Here is a 23,307-nt window from a genome sequence, read left to right as displayed (position 1 = left end):
TGTCCTCTCAATAAATCCTGCTTTAATAATAATAATAATGTGGAGCTGTCGAAACCACAGGACAAAATTTGGGTTCTGTGTGACTTAGTATTTTGATTATAGATATAAACAAAGAAATTCAGGATATCCTCATTTAATTTCAGTAAGATATCAAATAGTCTAGTGTCATCTATTAGCTATAAGGAAAGGTAAGAACATTCAAACTGCAGAAAAGGTTTCTGAAGACAAGGTAAATTCAATAAGAACATTGAGGTTATTTGGGAAGTAAAAAGAATTACTCATTAACATAAGCTGGAAGAAAAAAACACAATTCTTTAAATCTTGTTAAATTTAGCTAATCTATGAGGGGAGAACCCCAAAACCCCAAAATTATCTTTTGGAGGGTGCACCATTTATAGTACACTTGGAATTTGTTCCTCTGGATCAAATGGTCAAGTTTTTATCTGAAAGCTCTGAGACAGCGGCATCACAATTTGGGAGGAAACATCCTGAGTTGTGGCAAACAGGTAACTGGTGCTTCCACTATGACAACACACCTGCCCACGCTGTGCTGAGTATTCAACAGTTTGGACCAAAAATGGCATGCCCCCTCCATGTTTCATCCTCCCTATTCACCCGATCCCGCCCCGAGTGTACTTTTGTTTTCATTTCTCTGGATGAAAAAGGTCCTCAAAAGGAAATGTTTCTCCGATGTGGAAGAGGTGAAACAAAAAATGGCAGAAGCACTAAAAGGTATCAAAACTGACGAGTTCAAAACAGTTTTGAGCAGTGGAAAAGGCATCTTGATAGGTGTACTGCATCAAACGGAGAGGACTTTGAAGGTGACTGACGCTTAAGCATGTAGGAATAAATACACACTTTTTAATAAGTAAATTACAGGTGTTTTGGGGTCCCCCCCAAGTATCAAGCACTTACTTGATTTATAAGGTACTGTGATTTATATCTTACTTGAAGAGGCTTACTATTATGGACTGTATATCAAATAAAGACCCATATTTGTACTTTAAAAACAAGTATTGGATTATGTGGAGAACAGTGTGGAGAGGGAACTCCAATATATCTTTATTTATGACACAACAAACATGGAGAGTCATGAGAACAGGTGGTGAAGTTCTGAAAATAACTCATGCCTGGAAAAGATGAGGGTGATGGCAGAACATGCGTTTGGAAGGAGGATCAGCAAGCCCCTTTGATTTCATGCTGTGGACCACAGAGGAAAAAGAAAGCAACGGTGGAAAAATCAGACAAAAATCAGACTGCCTTTTTGAATGATGGTAATAATCACCTTAGTTACCTCACAGGGTTGTTCTGGGGATGAAATACAGTGCTTTATCTGGATGTGAGTGTTCTGTACTTTATAAGAAGCATAAGAAATATGACAGATATTTCTTACTTGATTATACTCCCAGAGCTCCGGAACTTGTCTTTTTCAACCTAGTTTTCCCCATGCCTGGTGCGTGGAAGGTACTAAGTTAAGATCTGGAAAATAAGTGGGTTCTGAGTGTGTGAGGGATATGATACAAGTGCAAGGAATTAAAAGCATCTGTAGCCAGGATAGGAGATGATGGCTGAGAAGGAAGAAGAGGAAAGACAAGAAAGGTCAAAAGAAGACGAAAGAGAAAAAGTAAGACAGTGTGTCCCTGGGCGAATAAATGCAATGAAAGAAATGGGCTCCAGGCCCCCAAGCGAGCAATTCTCTGAAGTGGCCAGACAGACAGGAGCACAGCAGAGACACGTGCCCTTAGTGTCATCAGCACTAGGGCATCCTGGGAAACATGGGTACAAGACAGAGTGAGGCAGGGCTGGAACCTCTTTCATTGGGATTGAGGCCTAGGAGGTCTTGACTAGGAGTCCTACCCTTGGTGAGCCCCTGAGCACCCATGTCTCGTGACACCTTCTGCTTCATTGCACAAGTGGGAGAAGGCCTGCCTAATTCGCATACATTCACACCCTCTCAACTCCATCCGAGTCGGAGGTGCTGATGCAGAGACTGAGCGGTCACAGTGGGGCTGCTGGGTGTTCCAGAACCTTGGTTCTGACAGTCCCGAGGCCTACTAAGGCTCACACCCCCTGACTGTGCAGCCCCCCATTCGCCATGGCATGCATGGTGGAGCTCTGCGTAGGCCTGTCCTCTGTTCAAATTGTCCTCCGTCCACAGCCTTGTCACAAGACACTCAGCTCCAATATGACTCGCTCCACCAGGCCTGTCCTGACCTCCCTGCTTGCTTCACCGACAGACTTAACCGCTCTTCTTGCAGGCCCACCGAGGGCAACTGAAGTCCCACATAACAGATTTCCAGGATTTAAAAACTATAATAAGCTAAAAATGTTAAATGAAATATATTCCTTCCTCCTATCATGATAAACACTCCTTCATCACAACAAATATCTAAAAACATGTAAAGCCACATATTTTTTTAATGGCGAAAAGTCAGCTAAATATCACAGATGATAGAATTGGCAATGCACACATTGATAATTCTGTCACTAAAGTCAATAATATTTGGCTGAATATGGAAGGGCACACATAATTCAAACAGAAGTATTCCATAAAATTTACCTTCTTGCATTGATTTTTAGCAAAATCCCTAATTATATTGTTATAATCAAGATTTTCACATAAATTAAAAATAGGTCTTTTGCTTGCAAATTGTAGTAAAAAGGGCCTTGTCAACTTTGATTTGAGGCTTTTCTGGAAACACCAGATGTAGAGAAATTAACATAGAAATTTAGGATATGGCCTAATTTCATCAAGCAAAAGCCAAGAGAGGATTGTGAATCTGGGGGTTCGATATTTCAGATGAGATGTGAAAGCATGATTCAAGCATTTGTTGAACATGCAGCACCCTTTTTTTGTAAGCATAAGAGTGTATAGTCGACACTCTGTATCTGTAGATTTAACCAACCACGGATTGAAAACATTTTAAAGAAAAGCAATAAAAAATAACAGCACAATAATAAAAATATACAAATAAAAACAATATAACAATTATTGGCATAGCATTTACACTGCATTAGGTGTTAGTAATCTAGAGATGACTTAAAGTTCATGGGAGGCTGTGTGTAGGTTATATGCAAGTATTTCACCATTTTATCTACGTAACAGACTTGAGCATCTGTGCATTTTGGTGTCCTGGGACAATCCCCCATGGACACTGAGGGAGGACTATATGTTCTCCAAATCATAATAATCTAAAAGTATTAAAAAATAAAATGTAACTATTCAGCATAGACCCTATTTTAATATATTTGTCAAAATGCAAATTACCTTAAAATGAAAAAAACTGAAAACCTAAATTTTGAATATATTCAACTTTTCCTGTAAAATATTAAGATGACGTATGAATAGGTATCAAACTTCTTGCATGCTCCAGATAGACCTGCACAAATACAAATATGAGGGTAATATGATTTAATATTACAAAATGTTTCTCAGTCTTTAGAGGCAACTATTACAAGTACTGAGCTAAGTCACCAGTATCTCCGGAACTAGGAATTTAAATCCTATGACAAGAAAGAAAACAGAAGCTCAGGGCTAGTGGAAAACGATATTTTCATAGTGTAGGATCTATCACATTCATGCCAAGAAGGCAGCTTTGACAAGTTAGTGTATCATTTCTTGTCTAAACATCTCTGCGGCTCAAATCCTTCCCATATTCCACAGCAGTGTCTGCTTGAGCGTAAAGAGTGGTACAATCTTCATGTATTCAAATACTTCCCTTCAGGCAAGGACGCAGGTGTACGCATGAGAAGGGGTTAGAATTGCCCTGATCATCGGATCCCCTGTGACAGAGGATCCCCTGTAAGTTTGTGACACATGGAGCTACCCCCTTGCCTAAGTTCCAGGCAATTTTCCTTTGGACACTGATATAATGTCCCCACTGGGGACATAATGAAAAATAAGACAGTGGCAACAGTATTTTGGTACCATGGACCTTCCAGCGAGTCCTCACAACTCCTCATGTAGCTACCATTTCCTACACAAGGAGATAAGAAGGAAATAAGGAAAAGCCAAGCAACTTACCCAAGGCCATGACAGCCAGTACGTGATGGGATGGGATGTGAACCCCGGCAGACTGTCTCGAGGCCCAAGAGCGTAACCCTCACACTACAGACAGATCAAGGGATGGTGGCAATAAGTTCCTGAACTTACCACACAACAAGCCTGCTTTAGCAAAGACAGAATTCTAGTCCCTTCACATGGACGTCAACATTCTCAAATCTCTGTAACTGCCCATTTATAGGTGACTGCTGAGGCTGGGTTATTATTACAGAGAGATGACTTCTTCAGTTAATTGTTAATATGTGGGTGGATTCTTAAAAGTTTAACTCTTAAAGGGTAACCTTCTTTCTCAGTTCATAAGACCTTTCCCTCATTGAGGTAAACTAACCTAATTTTCATAGAAGTTTTTTTTTTTTTTAAACAAATATTTATACCTAAATCCTGATACAGAAAACAGCAATTCATTTTTAGATTATAAGACCTGAGTAAATGTGCCATGGTAAATTCCGTATAAATTATGAAGAAAATGATCTCTTAAACTAAAAGTAACTTTGTGGGGTATGTGATAGGGTTACTTAGGGAATAGTAAACCCTGAATAGAAAAGCCCAAGAATTGTAAAATACCAGGAAGAGCAGATCTGTTTGAAAGGTCAACTGTTGGGTTTAACAATATTACAGTATATATGCTCTTCTGAAATATGAATTGGGGGAATAAATCCAGACAGAGAATATATGGTCAAATAATTCTTAAGGTCTTTTACTCAATGAAAAGCATTTTGTCATCTCTTTACGAGAACAGATGCTTTGGAGAACAAAACTGATGAAAAGAAAACTGCAGAAGAAAAGGGGTTTAAAGTCTAGAAAGATGGGTGTGGAAGGAAGCCAATGTCTGGGCAAAGAAAAGCCAACATGGCAGCTGCTCGAATTTAGTAAGGGACAGGAAAAATGGCAGAAGACCAAGAAGAACTATAAAGTGAAATTCAAATGCTTACCAAGTAGCTGTTCGAAATGCAAACAGGAAAAAGAAAGAAAATCACAGAAACTGTATGAAAGAAAATATTACAGTATAAAGCCTCTGAAGTTTGCCTCTACAGCTTTCTTTAATGAGGGTGGAAGTCTGGCATACTGGCCTTTGAGAAACACGCCACATACCAGGAAAGCCACCTCACCAAAAGCTTGGTCTGTAAATCACTCTCTTAATCCTAAAAGAGCTTTATTTTATACAAATCATCTGCAGTTCTCTGTCGACTTCTGAACAATACCTCAGAGTTCTTGGATCTCAGCCCCAAGGATGGCCTATTCAGCAGAAAGTCTGGTCACCCTGCTGAAGCTATTTTCTTCAGTTGTGTCAAGGCTGCAGTAATCTGCCAGAAAAAAAGCTGTCCACCCCTTGTAGATTTCAGTGTCTGATTCATAAAATGATTATACACAGAGCTAAGAGCCAAGGAATAGGAAAAAAGAAGATAAAAGAAAGTTCCAGAATGTGTAGGATTTTGGCATCTAATCGTTTTATGCTCTTTAAAAAGTGTTTTCATTTTAAAACACAAGCAGAAACTAGTTTCTTGAAGGTGCTATTTCAAGAGAAATAATTTACCTGTCATCATGTGAATTAAGCAATTTTTAACCCCAGGAAGAAAGCATATTTATACTTCTAACTCTGAGAAGCCCAACAATACCTAGTGAGGTGCAAGCAAGAGAAAACCCACCATCCACGGCCACCAGCACAGGCTCAGTGACGGCCCTGGGGCTGCCCAGTGCGAGGCAGCATCCCGCCTTACAGGCAAAGCAAGCGATAATGAAGTGCTGGTGAGACAGAGGTGTGGCCCCCTCTAGAGCGAGGTGCTTTCTCCTGCAGTGTGAACCGCCACACCTGGCCTCGGCCTGACCAGGTGTCTTCTGTCTGTCTTTCACACTCTAGGCACTGAACGCCGCTTCGAGGGGTATGGTAGTTTCCGCTACAAAACTGGCAGGGAGAGATTTCGAAAGAATAGTTCATGTATACACAGACAATATTTTCTACATTAATAATTAAGTATAAAAATATACTACACAAAAATGATTTATATGAGTGCAGCAGCTCATGCAACTGTAGTTCCAACTACTTGGGAGGCTGAGGAAGGAGGATCACTCGAGTCCAGGAGTTCAAGGCCAGCCTGAGCAACATAACTAGATCCAGTTTTTTAAACAAAAAAAAAAGTAAGAAAATAAATTCTTATTAAAACCATCAGTAAATTCTTGACTCAAACTCTGCAGTGTCAAGTTTCAAGTTGTTTTTCACACGCTAATTTATATAGCAATGAAATTAAGTAGGACAAGGCAACTTAAAATCCTGTTTTATAATTTTAAAAAATTCTTAGTTAATACATATACAAGTGCTTTGGAAAACCTCTATATTTCCATAGTGTAGTAGTTAATAGAATCCAGCAGTTAAACACACACACACCTAAAAATGAGAGCAGCTTCCTTTGAGAAAAATGTTTATAAAAGAGTTCAGTGTACCAAACTTTGAAGTGACTAAGTCAGCTAAAATTGCCCAACTGTGCCAATAAGGGTTTATATGTACTTCCAAAGCCCCCAGAGTCACTTCTTAGCTGGTCAAGTTGAAGAGCTCTGGGGTCCTGTAAACACATCCTTACATATGCTGAGTTCAGTGGCCCAGGAGGCACCAGAAAGATGACAGAAGGATAAGGAGCCAGCTCCTAGAGACTAATCTCTATATGTGAAAAGCCCAAGGCTTGGAAAACTCCGTTACTGAGTAATCCAACCTTTATGTTTATATCATACCACAGCACATCAGCTGCCAAAAGAAAGACATCATGGGGAGTAAATACTATGGGGGAAAGCACTGCAGACAGCCAAGAACCAGCAACTCCGACGCAGAACTTATTATATTCAGAGACGCATACATCACATACATGCGATGATATGTACAAGAAGGGAAATATGAAATCATAACATGTTCTAGAGTCAATATGTTTTAAAATTAATTTTTATTTTTTTGGAGATAGTCTCGCTCTAGTCACCCAGGCTGGAGTGCAGCGGTACAATCATAGCTCACTGTAACCTCAAACTCCTGGACTCAAGTGTCCTCTTGCCTCAGCCCCCGACTGGTTGTGACGATAGGCATGTGCCACCACAACCAGCCTATTTGTTTATTTATTTATTATTTTTTGTAGAGATGGGGTCTCACTATGTAGTCCAGGCTGGTCTCTAACTCCTGGCCTCAAGTGATCCTGCCACCTCGGCCTCAGAAAGTGCTGGGATTACAGGCATGAGCCATTGCACCCAGCCCTTTCAGCCAATTTATGCATTGGTTGATAAAACATGAAGAACTTAAACACATTTTTCTTCCTGTCCCTCTATGAATGCTGTGCTTTAAGTTGTTGTACATCTTGGAATCATTGCATCCACTATAGCAACACAAACAATCATTAGAGGTAGAAGAGCAGAACTGAGTTAAAAATAGAACAGGTATCTAGTTGAGACTGCAGGGGAGAATTCTAGAGATAGATCGTGCTGATTATCCAACAGCGTAATTTGGTTTCCTCCCAAAGTCTAACACACTCCTATGCTTACACAAAAAGAACACTGCATTTCCAACACAAATGCTTGAACCATACTTCCACATTTCATCTGAAGTATCAGTTCCCTATGTTTACAGTCCTCTCTTGGTATTTACTTGATAGAAATTGGACCATATACTAAACGTCTCCATTAATTCCTACACACTCAGTATTTTTAGAGAGGCCCCATCAAGACTCTTTTTACTATAATTTTCAAGGATAAAAACCAAAATACTCAGGTGAAGGCCCATTAGATACACTACTATATTTATTTGAAAAGTCAGGGCCAGGCGCAGTGGCTCAGCCTGTAATCCCCTTTGGGAGACCGAGGTGAGAGGATTGCCTGAGTCTGGGGGTTCAAGACAGGCCTGGGCAACTTGGTGAGACCTTGTCTCTACAATAAATCACAAAAACTAGCCAGGCGTGGTGGTGTGCATCTGTAGTTCCAGCAACTTGGAAGGCTGAGGCGGAAGGATAGCCTGAGCCCAGCAGGTCAAGGCTGCGGTGGCCGTGAGCATTCCACTGCACTCCAGCCTGTCGACAAGAGTGAGACTCCAACTCAAAAAACAAAAGCAAAAACAAAACAAAAGTCAGGTAAACTTTTCTCAGATGTTAGAGTTAGAGGTTATCTAGCTGAACTCTGTCACATAAAGCCAAGGAAATTATGGTTTAGAGAGTTAACAAATTGCCTAACACAAAATAATTATCTGACTTTTTGGGGAAAATGTAAATCAAAATTATTAATATTTAATTTTTCCTCCCAGAACCCAGATAGAATGCATGGTCACCCTAGGAAGGAATCATGGGAGGATAAACTAGAATTGTAGTATTTCAGCCCAGGGTCATTACTTTTAGAGGACAACATGGTGAGGACCAACACTGACACTATCCCAATGCTATGCGACGTGTCTGTGATCATTGTGAGCTGGCACACACAAGCTTAAAGCAGAATTTCTTACCTGAAAAAGCCAGACTGAACAGAATTACTCAGTAGTTGTTGTCTTTACTATTATAGTCCCTAACACATCTCTTGATGTTTTTAGAAGAGAGATCATACTGCTCCCACCTTACAGTTTTGAATCCAGGTCAAGTCACCTAAGAAAATGAGGAAGTAGCTACAATAATGAGAATATGAGTTCCAGTTCTGTTACTTACTAGCTCTGTGATCTTGTGACATTCAAGATGACATCTTGACAGTCACAAGATCACAGAGCTATGTGCTCTGTAAAATGAAGATATTTCTGCTATTCATTCAGAGTTCTTAAGGGGATTAAATGCAATTTTATATTTACTATATATATAAAATACATCAATTTTATGTTTAACCATATAGGATTGAAAAATATAAGTTATTAATTCAGGAAATTTTATACTTTTTAAAGAGACAGGGGTTTGCTGTGTTGCCCAGGTTGGTTTTGAACTCCTGAACTGAAGTGATCCTCCCTCCTCAGCCTCCAGAGTAGCTAGGACTTCAAGTATGTACCACCATGCCCAGCAAGAATTTTTTTTTTTGGATAACCATGTTTATACTTATAGTTTTGGCAGTTATAGTAGACAGATATAGTATTGCTAGATGTATATCTGTTTACTAATACTATATAATAATATCTATCATGAGCCTAGCGATTGACAGCATAAAATGTATTACTTCATTGACACTCAGAAGAACCCTCAAAGTTCCTGTTCCCCTTTTATTGGTTACAAAGCAACTAAGACTGTAAGGAGGCTGATTTGTTCAAGGTCAGCCAGGGAGGGGCGTGGCTGACTCTAGTCCAGAGTTTTCTGGTTTCATATCCAGAGTCCTTTAGCTACTACATATCCTGATTTATTCAGTACATGAAGATGTGTTCTATATTTTGAGCATGACCACGTGCTGCTTTGGCACTGCACAGATAAAAAAAGTTAAAATGAACATGTTTAAAGATAATGCTAATGATGTTTAATAACATGGGAAATGGTATTTTAATGAACAATGTATTATCAGTAAGCCTATATCTGGGGTCTTAACCAGATACCTTCTAACTTATTGGCGCTATTCATGGTTAAAATGTACAAAAAAGCAGCCCTGTTCCTAACGTGTTTTAGTTTGGTCAACAATTCTGTCTCTTGAACTGAGCTCTTCAGAGCAGATGTTCTGGCAAAGTGCTGAATTCTTCGCATGTGCCTGAGGCAGGTAACCTGGGCAACATCATGTCCATTACAAGCTGAGTCTAAGGAATCAGGCAGTCCTGGGTTCATGTTACTGACTAGTCATATAACCATAGGCTGGCTACCTAACTTTCCCAGGCCTCAGTGTCCTTTTCTATAAATGGAGAAAAAAACCCTATCTACCTTGAAGGAGGATTAAACTTGTTTTCCTGCTTGGTGAAGCAAATCAGCCTTCTTGCTTTACAGTCACAGTTATGTGTCTGTTAAGCTGTCTGTTTCTGGCCAGGAATAAGCCCTAGGTGGCTTCCTCGTGTCCTGGCTTGTCCTGATGTTTCATTGCTCTCAAATGGAGACCAACTTATCAGAACAAGCAAACAGGAAGGGAACCCTCTGTCTGCTACAAGTCTGGGCAGCAGACGGTGACACACCTGTAAGCTGACACTTATAAAGACATTCCCAGCAGAAGAGTTTCTAGTCATAAGCCCCCAGAATTCCTAATTTTTTCCATCCATTTAGGGACAAAGTACAATCTTTGCCATATAAACAAACAAATGAAATGCAGAAATAAAACCATACAACCAAATCTGGAAGGCTCAGAAGGTCTGATGCCGAACATAAATCTAACTCATTTACTCTGACAAAGAGCATGATGATTGTACCCTTTATTTCTCATCTTCAGGGAATGAGGCAGTAATTGAAGCTATGTCCTCCATTTTATATTAATGCTTTTGAAGAAAAACCCTGTTGAGTATTGCAAGCACCAGGATTTATGTTTAAGTAGGCGGAACAGAGTAAGCAAGCAACCAGATCTGAAACAAGTTCATTGACATGTGATCCTTAACTTGAAATTTGAGTTCCAATTAAATTTATTCTGAGATCCCATGTAACTCGTGAAGTATGGTAGTGAGACATGAACAGTTGTAGACAAGTTGTCACAAGGATCCAAGGGAAAACTCCAAGAGTCTGTTCATTTGATTGTGGAGCTACTGTGATAAAAATGGCACAACGGACATCAAATTATAGAATGCTCCATTTAACTCTTTCTTTTGTCCCTCAAGTGCTTCAAGCCACATAAAAACCAGGACTTCTGGCAATTTTCCACCCACGTGAGGGAAAGTCCACTTCTCAAAGCAAGGGCAAAATACAATGTAAACAACCCTACATCTGTTCACCCTACTAGGCTTTATTTTTTGAAATATTATTTGGTTGGTGATTTCCCCAAATCTGCAGCCATGCAGTCGGTATATAAAGTAAAGCAGATACTCACAAAATCCACACTGTCTGCCTTAGGGCCAGTTCTCACCAAGGAGACCACAGTCTGCCCTGGGACTAGTTCTCACCAACATGAGAGGCACTTACTTGCAGCCCAACCTGGCCTTCCAAATGCAGAGTGCAGCCCTCCTCTATGTGCATGAACACATCCAGTTCTTCTCGGCTCAGGTGACCCCTCTGGAGCTGCCTACCTGGCAGTACCGGTAGGATATTCTTGTTTCCCACTGCATGGTTGCTCCTCTGGGACTCTGCCTTTGCCTGCTCTGGTCATGACGACCTTTGGCCCAAATAAACTCCTAGGTCTGACTCATTTTCAGATGGGCCCAGGCTCTTGTCATCTACATGTGACAGACTATGGAGCTAAAGACACATAGCCACAAATGTGTGGTTTTCAACTCAAATGTTTTTGTTTTGTTCTGTTTTTGAGTCAAGGTCTCATTGTGTTGCCCAGGTTGGAGTGCAGTGGCATCATCACGGCTTACCACAGCCTCAACCTCCTGAACTAATGTGATCCTTCTGCTTCAGCCTCCCAAGTCACTGGTACTAAAGGCATGTGCCACCACACCCAGGAATTTTTTATATTTTTTGTAGAGGCAAGTTCCCAGTATGTTGTCTAGGCTGTTCTTGAACTTCTGGGCTCAAGCAATCTTCCCCCTTGGCCTTCCAAAGTGCTGGGATTACAGGCGTGAGCCACTGTGCCCAGCCTCAAATCTTATAGGACAGCTATTTCAGTTTTTCAAAATCAAGTTCAGCTCTTAGGGTATTTAATTTAAAAACACAGAGTCAATCTGCTATTCATTCACTTGACAAACATTTTTTGAGCATCTACTATAGGCCATGCACTGTTCCAGAGGCTGTGGAAACATCAATGAACATTCTCTGTCCTCTTGGAATTTACGATGTAGTGTATGGGGGTCAGGGGAGGTATAGGCAATATATAATAAATACAATACATAGGTAGATTACAAACAAGGCAATAAGTGCTATTGAAAAAACGACTGCATCATAAAGGTGCTGGGGGAGGGGCTGCAATTTTAATAAGGCGGAAGAGTTGGAAGAAATGACACCCATCCTTCAAAAATTTACTACTATACAGCTCTTTGGTACATTAGATTGCAAACTCTGTGAAGGTAAGAGTCAAATGAGATTCATCTTTGCATCTCTGGTACTCGGAATACAGCAGAACCTTAAATAATGCTGGAAAAAAAATGCATGCATTTAATATTTTTCCAAAGCCATGCTATTTGTACTAAATGGCATAGATTTATGAGATAGCGGGTTACGGAATGAATCTAGTATTTGGCACTGAAGAAACTGCATTTTTTCCAAGCATACCTTGGAATCCAGTCCTTTGAATTCCACTTCATGGTACCCAAAACAATAATTCTACAACTTTTGCTCCTCTAGAATTCTGTGGGCACAATAACCCAAGGAAAATCCATATCACTCTCCCATACTGCTTCTGAAAGTAAGCATCTCTCTGATCCACTTCAAGCAGGAGATACCCTACCTTTTATTTTAGACCAACAGGAGAAAAAATAACAGGGGACGCATGGGATAAAGGAGATGGTGGCAGTGTCAAAGGCTCTTGGGGACAGAGAGAAGACATGAATAAGCAGACTATGACGAATAACCACCTCTATTGAGGCTCTCTACTATGCTTATCACTGTAGCTCTTCCTCCCATTGAAAGCTGTAGTCGTGGTTCCCTGCCTCACTCAAGAACTTGTTGCCTTCTTGAAGCTTGGTTAACTGTGGTGGCTCTCTGAGTATGCAGTTGTTGGCTGTTGAGTGTGCAAAATAATGTCATTACAAATCATCAGTTCTTCTCTGTAATTTACCTCCCTGTTGTGGCAATCATACATTCATTCATTCACCGAATACATATGAACAAAAGCCTACTGTGTGCCGGCCCAGTTTTAAGTGCTGGGGATACAGAGGCAAACACAAATAAAACCCTTGACTTCAGGGAACTTCTATTTAAGTGCAGTTAGAAAATAAACAGATAATCATATTATGTAATACCAGCTGACAACGAGAGCTATAAAGGAATACAGCAGGGCAAGGGGATGGGAAGTGATGGAGTTTGCATGTGGGCACACATGCCATCTTAAAGAAGGCAGCCCCGAAGCTGGTGCCAAGAATGACACCGTCCTGGTATTCAGACCCTCGTGCACTCTCTTGCCTTTAAGTGTGGGCTGGACTTACTGACTCATGTCTAACAACCAGAGCAGAAATGCTGGATATCACTTTGGAGAGTATGCCATAAAAAAACCGGCTTCCATCTTGAGTTCCCTTTCTGACTCTCTTGGATGGCTGGTTCTGGGGAAGCCAGCTGCCACCGCATGAAGCAGCCCCACTGAGTGAGCCTGGGAGCGAATTCTCCCCCACGCCAGCCTCAAAACTATAGCCAGGATGACACCTTGCCTAAATCCTTGTGAGAGACTCTGAGCTAAGCACCGCCCAGCTAAGCACCGCCCAGACTCTTGACCCACAGAAACTGAGAAACGCTTGTTACCTTCAGCGGCTAAGTTTTTGGGTAAACTGAAATGCAGCAATGGATGACTAACACAGTGTCAAGGATGGTCTCTGAGCAAATGGCTTTTGAAAAGGATAGGCTGTGTGAAGATTTAGAAGAGGGGTTCAGGGAAGCCAAGGGCAGGTGCCAAGGCCCTGAAATGGGAACGGGCTGGGCATAAATGAAAGAAGTGAGAAGGCCAGAGTGACAGACAGTCACAGGTGATGGCAGGGGAAGACGGTAGGGCCAGCTTACACGAGCCAGGCCAGAGGGCTCCCACAGGTAATGAGATACAACCGAGACGCAACCAATGTCGCGAAGATCGTTAGTCTAACCACCACTCACCGGCTTGAACACCAACCAACATATCAATAGTTAATAGCTAGTACTCAAGTATTTAAGTCACTAAGGATTATGCTAAGTGCTTTATTTCATTTACTCTTCACAACAGCCTTATGAGGCAGGTGCTGCAATTGGCCCAAGTTTACAGATAAGAGACCTGAGGCTCAGAAAGGCTAAGTCACCGGCCCATACCCACAAAACAAGAAGCCATGAGTCCCCAGGCCCTCTGACTTCAGGGTCCTGACCCTTTGCCTCTACCCAATACTGCTTTGAAAGACTCTCTCACCCTCAAAAAAAAAAAACTCGAACTGTCGTTTAAGCCAACCAGTCCAGTCTCTGCCTGAGAAGACACTCTAGGCGAACTGATTTTCTCTTGCAGTTCTTTTAATAGAATTGATCAAGGCATTATTAGCAATTTTTTTAAAGTTTGACTTAAGGCAGAAGGGAAAGCTTAGCAAAGCATCCATGTAGCTTTTCCTTTTGACATAAGCTAAGTGCCTTGCATACCAATAGGGAATATAGGAACTGCATCAGGTAAAATATCAATATAGGTTATTTTACAGTTTTACGATCAGGTGACCTAGATTAGGCCCTGGCTTCCTAGCAATATTTCAGATACCTGGCACCAAACCAGGTGTCCATCTGCTACAGAACTTGTTTTTCCTCCCTGTTCAACCTTGACCTTGAAACTTGTGGGAAGATTATGAATGTTCCACCAGAATCCTAATTTCCCACTGAAAAGAGGAGAAACATCATTTTGTCTTTGAGTATCTATAATAAAAATGCTATTTTTTTAAATTATTTTTTTTTTAAAGTAATGGTTTTTTTTTTTTTTGAGTTGGAGTCTCACTGTCACCCAGACTGGAGTGCAGGAGCATGCTCCCGGCCACTGCAGCCTCGACCTGCTGGGCTCTGGCGATCCTTCCACCTCAGTCTTCCAAGTGGCCGGAACTACAGGTATGTGCTACCACGCCTGGCTAATATTTTATTTATCGTAGAGATGAGGTCTCGCCAAGTTGCCCAGGCAGGTTTCGAACCCGCAGGCTCAGGCAATCCATTCACCTCGGCCTCCCAAAGCACTGGGATTACAAAAAGTAATGGTTTTAACAGATTGACTGCCTTCCATATAGGAGTCCTCAAATTCATTTACAATGCTGCCTTGGGCTGAAGAAAACAAAACAAAACAAAACAAAAAGGCTACTAAGGTTTTTTGTTTCCAAGTTTTCACCTAGAAGAAATATGAACAAAACCAGCTATCCAACACTATTAACAAGATTATAATAACATTAACAGCTAGCAGTGATCATGATGTACGAGCCAGGGAGTGTACCAAGGACTTTGAATACATTATCTAAATTAACAGTTATAACATCTCTATGAGGTATTATTTTAATCCCAATCTTATAGAAGAGGAAATTTGGCACACGGTGGTCAAACAGCTTGTCCAAAGTCACATGGCTAAACACTCTAGAGCCAGACCAAAGCCCAGACAGTGTGATTCCAATGGCTCTTTTTTTTTTTTTTTTTTTTTTTTTTGTCACCCAGACTGGAGTGCAGTGGCTGCTCCCGGCCACCGTAGCCTCGACCTGCTGGGCTCCGGTGTTCCTTCCGCCTCAGCCTTCCAGGTAGCCGGAATGACAGGCATGCGCTACCACGCCCGGCTGATTTTTTGATTTATCGTAGAGATGAGGTCTCGCCGCCCAGGCGGGTCTCGAACCCGCGGGCTCAGGCAATCCACTCACCTCAGCCTCCCAAAGGTGCAGGATTACAGGCTGAGCCACCAAGCCCGGCCCAACAGCTCTTAATGTCAGTGCTATGTTGCCTCAGTATACTAGGCCCATGCTTATTGAAAATATATCCAGGATCCCCAAACACATCAACTTGTATTCCTAAGAGAGGTATACTTCTTTTCTCAAAAAAATTTTTAAAAGCTCCACTAAAAACAACTCCTCCCAATATACATACACCTATCAGTCAATCCAAAACACTCACAATATCCTCCTATCCCATAAAGTAACTCAATATTCTTATTCTTACTCTTACTGAGTCAGAGTCTTACTCTGTCGCCCAGGCTGGAGTACAGTGGCATGCTCACGGCCACCGCAGCCTCGACCTGCTAGGCTTAGTTGATCCTTCCACCTCTGGCTTCCAAGAAGTTGGAACCACAGGCATGCACCAGCATGCCCGGCTAATTTTTTGTTTTATTTATTGTAAAGATGAGGGCTCACCAAGTTCCCCTGGGCTCAGGCAATCTTTTTGCCTTGGCCTCCTAAAGTGTTGGGATTACAGACATGAGCCACTGCGCCCGGCCTCAATATTCTTTACTGTAATTATTAGGTAAATACATATACATATTCAAAATAGATATAAATTTAGGCACTAATAAACCCTCCCCACACACACAAAGCTGAAATACAAAATTTATTTCTCTAGAAACATTCATAATTTTGCTTTTTCATTGCTGAATAACTTAAGCTCATCTTTTTTTTTTGAGTTGGGGTCTCACTCTGTCACCCAGGTGGCAGTGTAGTGGCACAATCACAGCCCACTGCAGTCTTGACCTCCTGGCTTCAGGGGACCCTTCTGCCTCAGTCTCCTGAGTAGCTGGAACTACAGGCACTTGCTACCATGCCTGGTTTATTTTTTTATCGAGACGAGTTTCCGTCATGTTGTCCAGGTGTGTCTCAAATTCCTGGGCTCAAGCAATCCTCCTGCCTCAGCTCCCAAAGTGCTGAGATTATAGGCATGAGCCACCATGCCTGGTTCAGTTCATCTTTTTTTTTTTTTTGAGTTGGAGTCTCACTCTGTCTCCCAGACTGGAGTGCAGTGGCCGCTCCCGGCCACCGCAACCTCGACCTGCTGGGCTCCGGCGATCCTTCCGCCTCAGCCTTCCGAGTAGCTGGAATTACAGGCATGCGCTACCATGCCCAGCTGATTTTTTGATTTATTGTAGAGATGAGGTCTCGCTGCCCAGGCGGGTCTCAAACCCGCAGGCTCAGGCAATCCACTCACCTCAGCCTCCCAAAGCGTGGGATTACAGGCTGAGCCACCGAGCCCGGCAAGTTCATCTTTTTAAAGATTCTGGGTCTATTCTCTATTATTTTTGGTGTCTCCCTTCTTGTATTTCACTGCTCCAATATCCCCTCCTCAGAAAGGCCTTCGTTAGCTACTCAGCCTCTCGGTGCTTCCTCCACCTCACCTCTCTTTCACTTCCCACTTACATTACCACCTGGAATTGGACGATATATATTTTGCATTTACTTCTTTTATTTTCTATCTCTGCCACGAGAAAATAAACTATACCTGGGCCAACTTGTTTCCTGCTGTATCCGTTGTCCCCAAACTGTGCCTGCATTTAGTATGTACTCAGTGATATTAATGGAATGAATGAATGAAACGCTCCCTGTGAAGTCAGCAACTTGGTAGGAGCAGACAGTAGCAAAAGCCAGGCGGCTCATTGCCCTGACCTCTTCTGCCATCCAGCATTTCCGCCTCTGTAGGCCCCATTCTCAGCCTTGTAAAAGCTGTGGATTCTTCTGATATAGCCGGGGAGGAGGTGAAGATGGCTGTGCCTGCCCGCTGATTCCTGTGAGGACAGGCTGGAGAGGAGATGGTCAATTCTGCCTGACAGGTTCTGGGTTGTGAGAGAGTGGCAGGGAACCCGGGGGGTCAGTGGACCTGGATAGGGACCTCCAGGGACTGGGGTCACTTTAGCTCTTCTCTCGCGTTTGCCCCATACAGACTCTGCCTCCAAGTTACTTTCTTGTTGAGCATGTGTTTCCATTCTTTATCTCCATTCCTATATCCTGCCCTCCCTGCATTACACCTGGACTACAACATGCGTCCTCTCACTCACTGCTGTCTGCGTTTCCTTCCACTCATCCGTTCTACACACAGACTTGGGATGGCTCCTTTACACTGGGAAGGAGGAAACCATTTATCCCTGTTATTTCACAGGTCACCAACTTCAACACACCATGATGTACCAGAAGGCCGGCCACATCTGTCATGGCTGACAGAGTGGATGCTCATGATGGCCCACGGTGCAGTGTGTCTCACCCACTGCATCTGTGCCCAGCACTTTGGTGCTCTACACTGTACCTTCGGGCACTTCATTGTAAATACAACTCAATTTCTTTTTCATGTGCTCTTGTCTGCCTTTTCCAAAATCGCATCTGGCTTTTCAGGACTGACTTGTATTCTCATATTCACCATTTCTCAGGACAGTGCTACTATGAGGTACATACTTGCTGCGTAGGGTTAAACAACTAGAGATCTAATAATATAAATTGAGAATTTCATCATGAGACAAATATAGACCCACAAAGGAACTGTCCCAGAACAGTTTATAAAGTAGCAAAAGAAAACCAACATTAAAAATTTGAGCAGAAAAGGGCTGGATTTAGGATCTCTAAGTACTTGAAAGCAAGAGATTTGGATAAACTTCCTAAGAGCCCAGTTTGAGGGGTGTTGCAAAGATTACCTCTGACTTTAAAGTATGCTAACCAAAAAGATGAACATGGATTTGGGGCCTCAAAGAACTTTGGGGTCATTTTCAACTCTTCTCTCACCTTTAGTGAGCAACTTTTGTTTAGTGATCTGGGGACTATCTACGATCTTAATGTTCAAGGGACATAAAAGGGTGGAAAATGATGGGCCATAGAACTGACATGCAGTTGTCATGTTTCTTGAGATGCAAGGCACTGACAGGCCCATGTTTTACATAATACCTTTTCATCTCTACAGAGATTTTGTATGAACCTGTGCATTATGCCAATTAATTCGAGCGTGCAATTTATAAATAATTAGTTTATAAAGTGCTTTGAAAATGAAAAATGCTAGGCAAGTACTCAGAATTACTATATATTAAAAGCCATTGGTATGTAATCATATTATTTAATAATTGGCTCTTTAAAAGGCATAGTACTTTACAGCTAGACAGAATTTCTGATCATGAATCATTAGCGTTAGAGTGAAATGCTATTAGAGAACAAATCAGAGCTACTGATCAAGCTATTTTTTCACAGTATAAATATCAAAGATTCACTCACCTCCCTCACCCTTTTTAAGACTAACTTAGCCTGCCCTCAGGTCCCTACTGACTTTATTCAACAATTTCTTCCACGTATACAGGACTCTTGATTAACCTGCCTGCCTTATCCAGTTTTTGCCCTTCACCCATCTGCCTTCTCAGAATGTTTTGTATGAACCTGTGAGTTTATGGCCACACTAAAGAGATTCAAGACTATATCCCACATGATCAGTGCCAATAAATCCTTTTAGGTGCAATGAAGTCATAAGATGTAGCAGGCGGTCACTCTGGGGGTGCATCTCCAACATGTACTATTATTAATTACGTCCGTCTACAATTATCTTTCTATACCTCTATGTCTACTCATTAAACTTTTTTTTCATTCCCTGACAGGCCTTGGTTCAGAGGAATGACACTCCATGCAAATAATCCTGTTTCCCCACAAGTCTACCAAAGGCAAAATTTTAGAAGAGGCAAAGAAGTTTTTAATTCTATTTCCACATACATTTTGGGCTTCCTTAAATGGTCAAGTAAGGAAGCTAATTCCCTTATACTAACATTGACTTTCCAGAATCTTTTTTTTTTTTTTTTTTGAGTTGGAGTCTCACCCTGTCACCCAGACTGGAGTGCAGTGGCCGCTCCCGGCCACCGCAGCCTCGACCTGCTGGGCTCCGGCAATCCTTCCACCTCAGCCTTCCAAGTAGCTGGAACTACAGGCGTGCGCTACCACGCCCAGCTAATTTTTGATTTTATTGTAGAGATGAGGTCTCACCAAGTTGCCCAGGCGGGTCTCGAACCCGCGGGCTCAGAAAATCCACTCACCTCAGCCTCCCAAAGTGCTGGGATTACAGGCTGAGCCACCGCGCCCGGCTCAACTTTCCAGAATCTTTATCACCCTAGAATATTCTCCATCCTTGCCCTGTGACATCCCTGCTCCCAATTAAACTTACCTGTCCAATGTCCTTCATGTATTTCCTTTACTGGAAAATCAAGCTAAGCCATTCCTTTGTAGAATGAGTGTTGATGTTTACCGTTGGCAGTAAACTAATGCTGCCACTGCCCAGAGACCTCCATTGTTAACTCCAGACAACAGTGTCTATGCGCATCTGACTCATTCGAGACTCACTCAACATCACCTCCTTGAAAGCTGCAGCTTCCACAACCCTGGTTTCTGCATACTTTCCTGCCACCTCACGGCCGCTCTTCTCTGACCCAACCTTTAAATACTGAGGTTGCCCAGGGCTTGGTCCTGGGCTCACTTCATGGTTCTCTCAATTTTTTATGGATTGACATCACTTTTATGGGAAGGACTCACGAAGTTGATCTCCAGCTTAGATCTCTTCCATAATCTCCAACTCACAAGACCATCTCCTGTGATGTTCACCTACAGATTCCATGCCAATTCAATTCTCCCTCATGAACTCTTATTCATAGTGTGCCTCTGTTTCCACTCTGGCCTAATTCATTCCTTCATATTAATCAAAATGCCATCTCCACTGAATTTCACATCCCAACTCCTTCCTACCACCTCAGAGGACAGGCCCTTCCCTTTCTTGCCTATTACGCTATAAACAGGCAAATCTTCTTGCCTCAAACCACCAGTTTTCTGCTTCAAGACCTTTCCACGTGTGATTTCTCCAAAATGCATTTTCTCTCCTCTGTGCCCAGGCAGCTCCTTCTCTTCCTGTAATCTCAGAAAGATCTTCCCTGTGCTCCATGCCCAAAACAGATTCCCTTCTCATGCTTTCCCTCTTGACCCTATGTTTCTTTCACAGAATTACCACCTGTGCTTTTTTTTTTTTTTTAACACTGCTTCTGTTAAAACACATGTTCCATGAGAAGAGGACATATTGTGCCTCATCCACTAGTATACCTATCCCCAGGGGGGTACATTCCAGGTGCCCAATCAATACTGAAATATCTTTAAGGAAGTTAACTGAGTGCAGGACATGTAGGCTCCGTGGCAGGTTAAGAAGAGGTCAGACCTGAGGAATTGGAAGGCTACATGCCATAACTCCCTACATAGATGCATGCAGTTTTCACTCAGCGTCCACTACCTGCCAGGTGTCGTACTAAGTACTGGGATCATGTTGAGAAGCAAGTTGGGACAGTGGGTAGGCAACATTAGCACCAACAACAGCATAACAAATGCCAAGACCAGGAAACACAGAGTGTAATGAAAGCATGCAGAAGTACCCAAAGTTAGCTGTGGAAGGTGACACCTAAGTTTTGACTTGAAGTATGACAGGGCAAAGTTTGCTCCAGAAAGAGGGAATAGCAGAAACAAAGGCCCCAAATCACAACGCACTGAGGAAAGGTGGGAGGTGGTTCAAAGGCTGGCAGATATTTAGGGTGAATTAAGGGTCAAGTTGGGAACAGGTATGACCAAGTTTGAAGAGGTAGATAGCACAGCTTAGATATGATTCACTAATATTTTAATTTTCTAAAAAAATCACCCCCCACACATGGAACTTTCCTTTCTGTTGGCCTTACTTTCTCTCAAATGGTGTTTCTTCCATGTAACCCTAGGCTATACTTAGATACCTAAGGACTGAAACTATAATCTGGTCATCCCAGTGTGCTCTTCCTCTAATATAATCAAAACATCTTACCCTACTTTGGCCATGACTACATATTTTATTAGTATCCTGAAATTCAAGCAGTTAACTGGTCTCCTTCCTATAAATGCTCCATAGAGCCTAACACCACCTACAACTCTCATGCAAAACCAGAATTCTGACAATTCTTCCCACCCTCACCCAATCTATCTATCATAGCAAATGATGCAGTTCGTAGTCACTAAACAATCTCGCGAGAAGTCCAGTCCCCACTCCAACCTTTCTTTTAAACCAATCAGTCCACCTGGGGCCATGTTCTGTTGCACTTCCCCTTCTCCTCCCCCAACACCCCATCACAGACATGAACGTATTGCTAATACCCATGATCACAATCACAATCTTGTCCAGGCCCCTGATTCTTGCACAGTTTCCTCATTTTCAAGGTTGGCTCGATTAAAAGAAAAAAGTCATCCTTGAGGATCTGGTTGCATGGAACAGAAACGACTCAAACTAGTTTAAATAAAAAAGGGAATTTATTAGAAGAATACAAAGGTTCTTGCAGGGAATTCAACAGCAGTAATGGTCAAAAGCTAGAACTTTGTGAAGTATAGAGTATGCTGTCATCACAAACTAATTCTGGGTTCTGCGCGGTTAGGAAGAGTAGCCTTAAGGACAGTCCTCCGTGAACATGGCATAAGGGACTAGAAAGCGGATTCATTTCTGCTTGCTTTCTGATCCTTATAGTCCTTTACGCTGGCCTCAAACGTGTCAAGCACATGTTGGCAGACATTCATGAGCTCATTCAGGCCTCTCTGGAATAGCTCAACAGCTGGAAGAGCACCCCGGGTCTGAATGCGTAAATTAATTTTGCTCTCTGAAGGATGGGTCGTAGTGTAACCACAAAATTCCACTTCCGGGTTCTTCATAATCATGTAACGCAGAGAATTTCCTAGGGTATGGTCTTCCTCATGCAACACGAATGTCACACAGTGTCTATCTGTTCCAGCCGCCTGGACCATTTCCAGGGCTGTCTTCCTCTCGCCTTCAGTCATTGAGGTCTTCAATCCAGACATTTTTCTACACACATATTTTTTATAAAAATGAGATCATGCTGAGTAGTTTCGTAATTAGCTTTTTCCCCCCATTTACTACATCACAATTGCAACACATTACTACTGTAATCCGCTCCAGTTACACAGAACTATAAGCCTCTTCTTTTCCTGCCACCACAAATTCTATCAATAAAGATTTAATTTCTTCCCTCCACCTTTTCCCTGCTCCATGTGACTGTCCACACTGGCCCCAGGGGGAGTCATCTTAGAAAAACACAGACTTAAATGTTTGCAAAATTATTCTTACGGAAGAATCACCAGAAAGAAATAGGATTAGAATAGGACGGGCCCTGCTGGAGGATGAAAAGGGCGTTGAAAGACGTATAAAAACAAATTGCTCTAGTAGTATAAAAATAGAGGTTACAGATGACCAACGTGCAAGCCCAACTATGGCTTCCATCTGCAAGAGAAGGAAACTAAGAGAATGGAAAGTCCCAGGGTGATGCAGAAGGAAGAAAAAGAGGTCAGCGCACACAGGAGTGAGTCTGCCCGGAGAAGAAACATGAGCCGTAGTTACAGGGACACAGGCCTGGCTGAACACCCCAGGGTCGAGATCAGGGAAGAGGGACCTGGTGCGGGATTTTACTCGCTGCCGTTCTGACGGGGGGGAAGGGGGGCACTTTGGGGACTTAACTCTGGTTTCCCAACTCGCCTCCCTCCTCGGTAGCTTATGTAGCCCTGGGTGTCTCCATTCAAACACCTTCATGTCTCCTCCCCTCTTTTCCCAATCCGGCCCCCCCCTCCCCCCGCTCAGCGCCCC

General features: G+C 42.4%; 1 protein-coding gene across 1 annotated transcript; it reads right to left on the bottom strand.

The window, feature by feature from the left end:
- Positions 1-21,946: 21,946 nt before the first annotated feature.
- LOC110595734 (DNA-directed RNA polymerases I and III subunit RPAC2-like) lies at positions 21,947-22,526 on the bottom strand. The gene has a single exon (XM_021712933.1). The coding sequence runs from the start codon at positions 22,506-22,508 to the stop codon at positions 22,137-22,139; it is 372 nt and encodes a 123-aa protein (XP_021568608.1). The 5' UTR covers positions 22,509-22,526; the 3' UTR covers positions 21,947-22,136.
- Between the last annotated feature and the right edge of the window lie 781 nt (positions 22,527-23,307).

Source organism: Carlito syrichta, unplaced genomic scaffold, assembly GCF_000164805.1.
Source record: "Carlito syrichta isolate Samal-C Ts95f unplaced genomic scaffold, Tarsius_syrichta-2.0.1 Scaffold303736, whole genome shotgun sequence".
Classification (NCBI taxonomy): Eukaryota; Metazoa; Chordata; class Mammalia; order Primates; family Tarsiidae; genus Carlito; species Carlito syrichta.
This window is presented reverse-complemented; position numbering and strand designations above follow the sequence as displayed.

Bases quoted from the DNA above. Each gene is read 5' to 3' on its own strand.
- LOC110595734 (XM_021712933.1), bottom strand. From the start codon at position 22,508: ATGTCTGGATTGAAGACCTCAATGACTGAAGGCGAGAGGAAGACAGCC.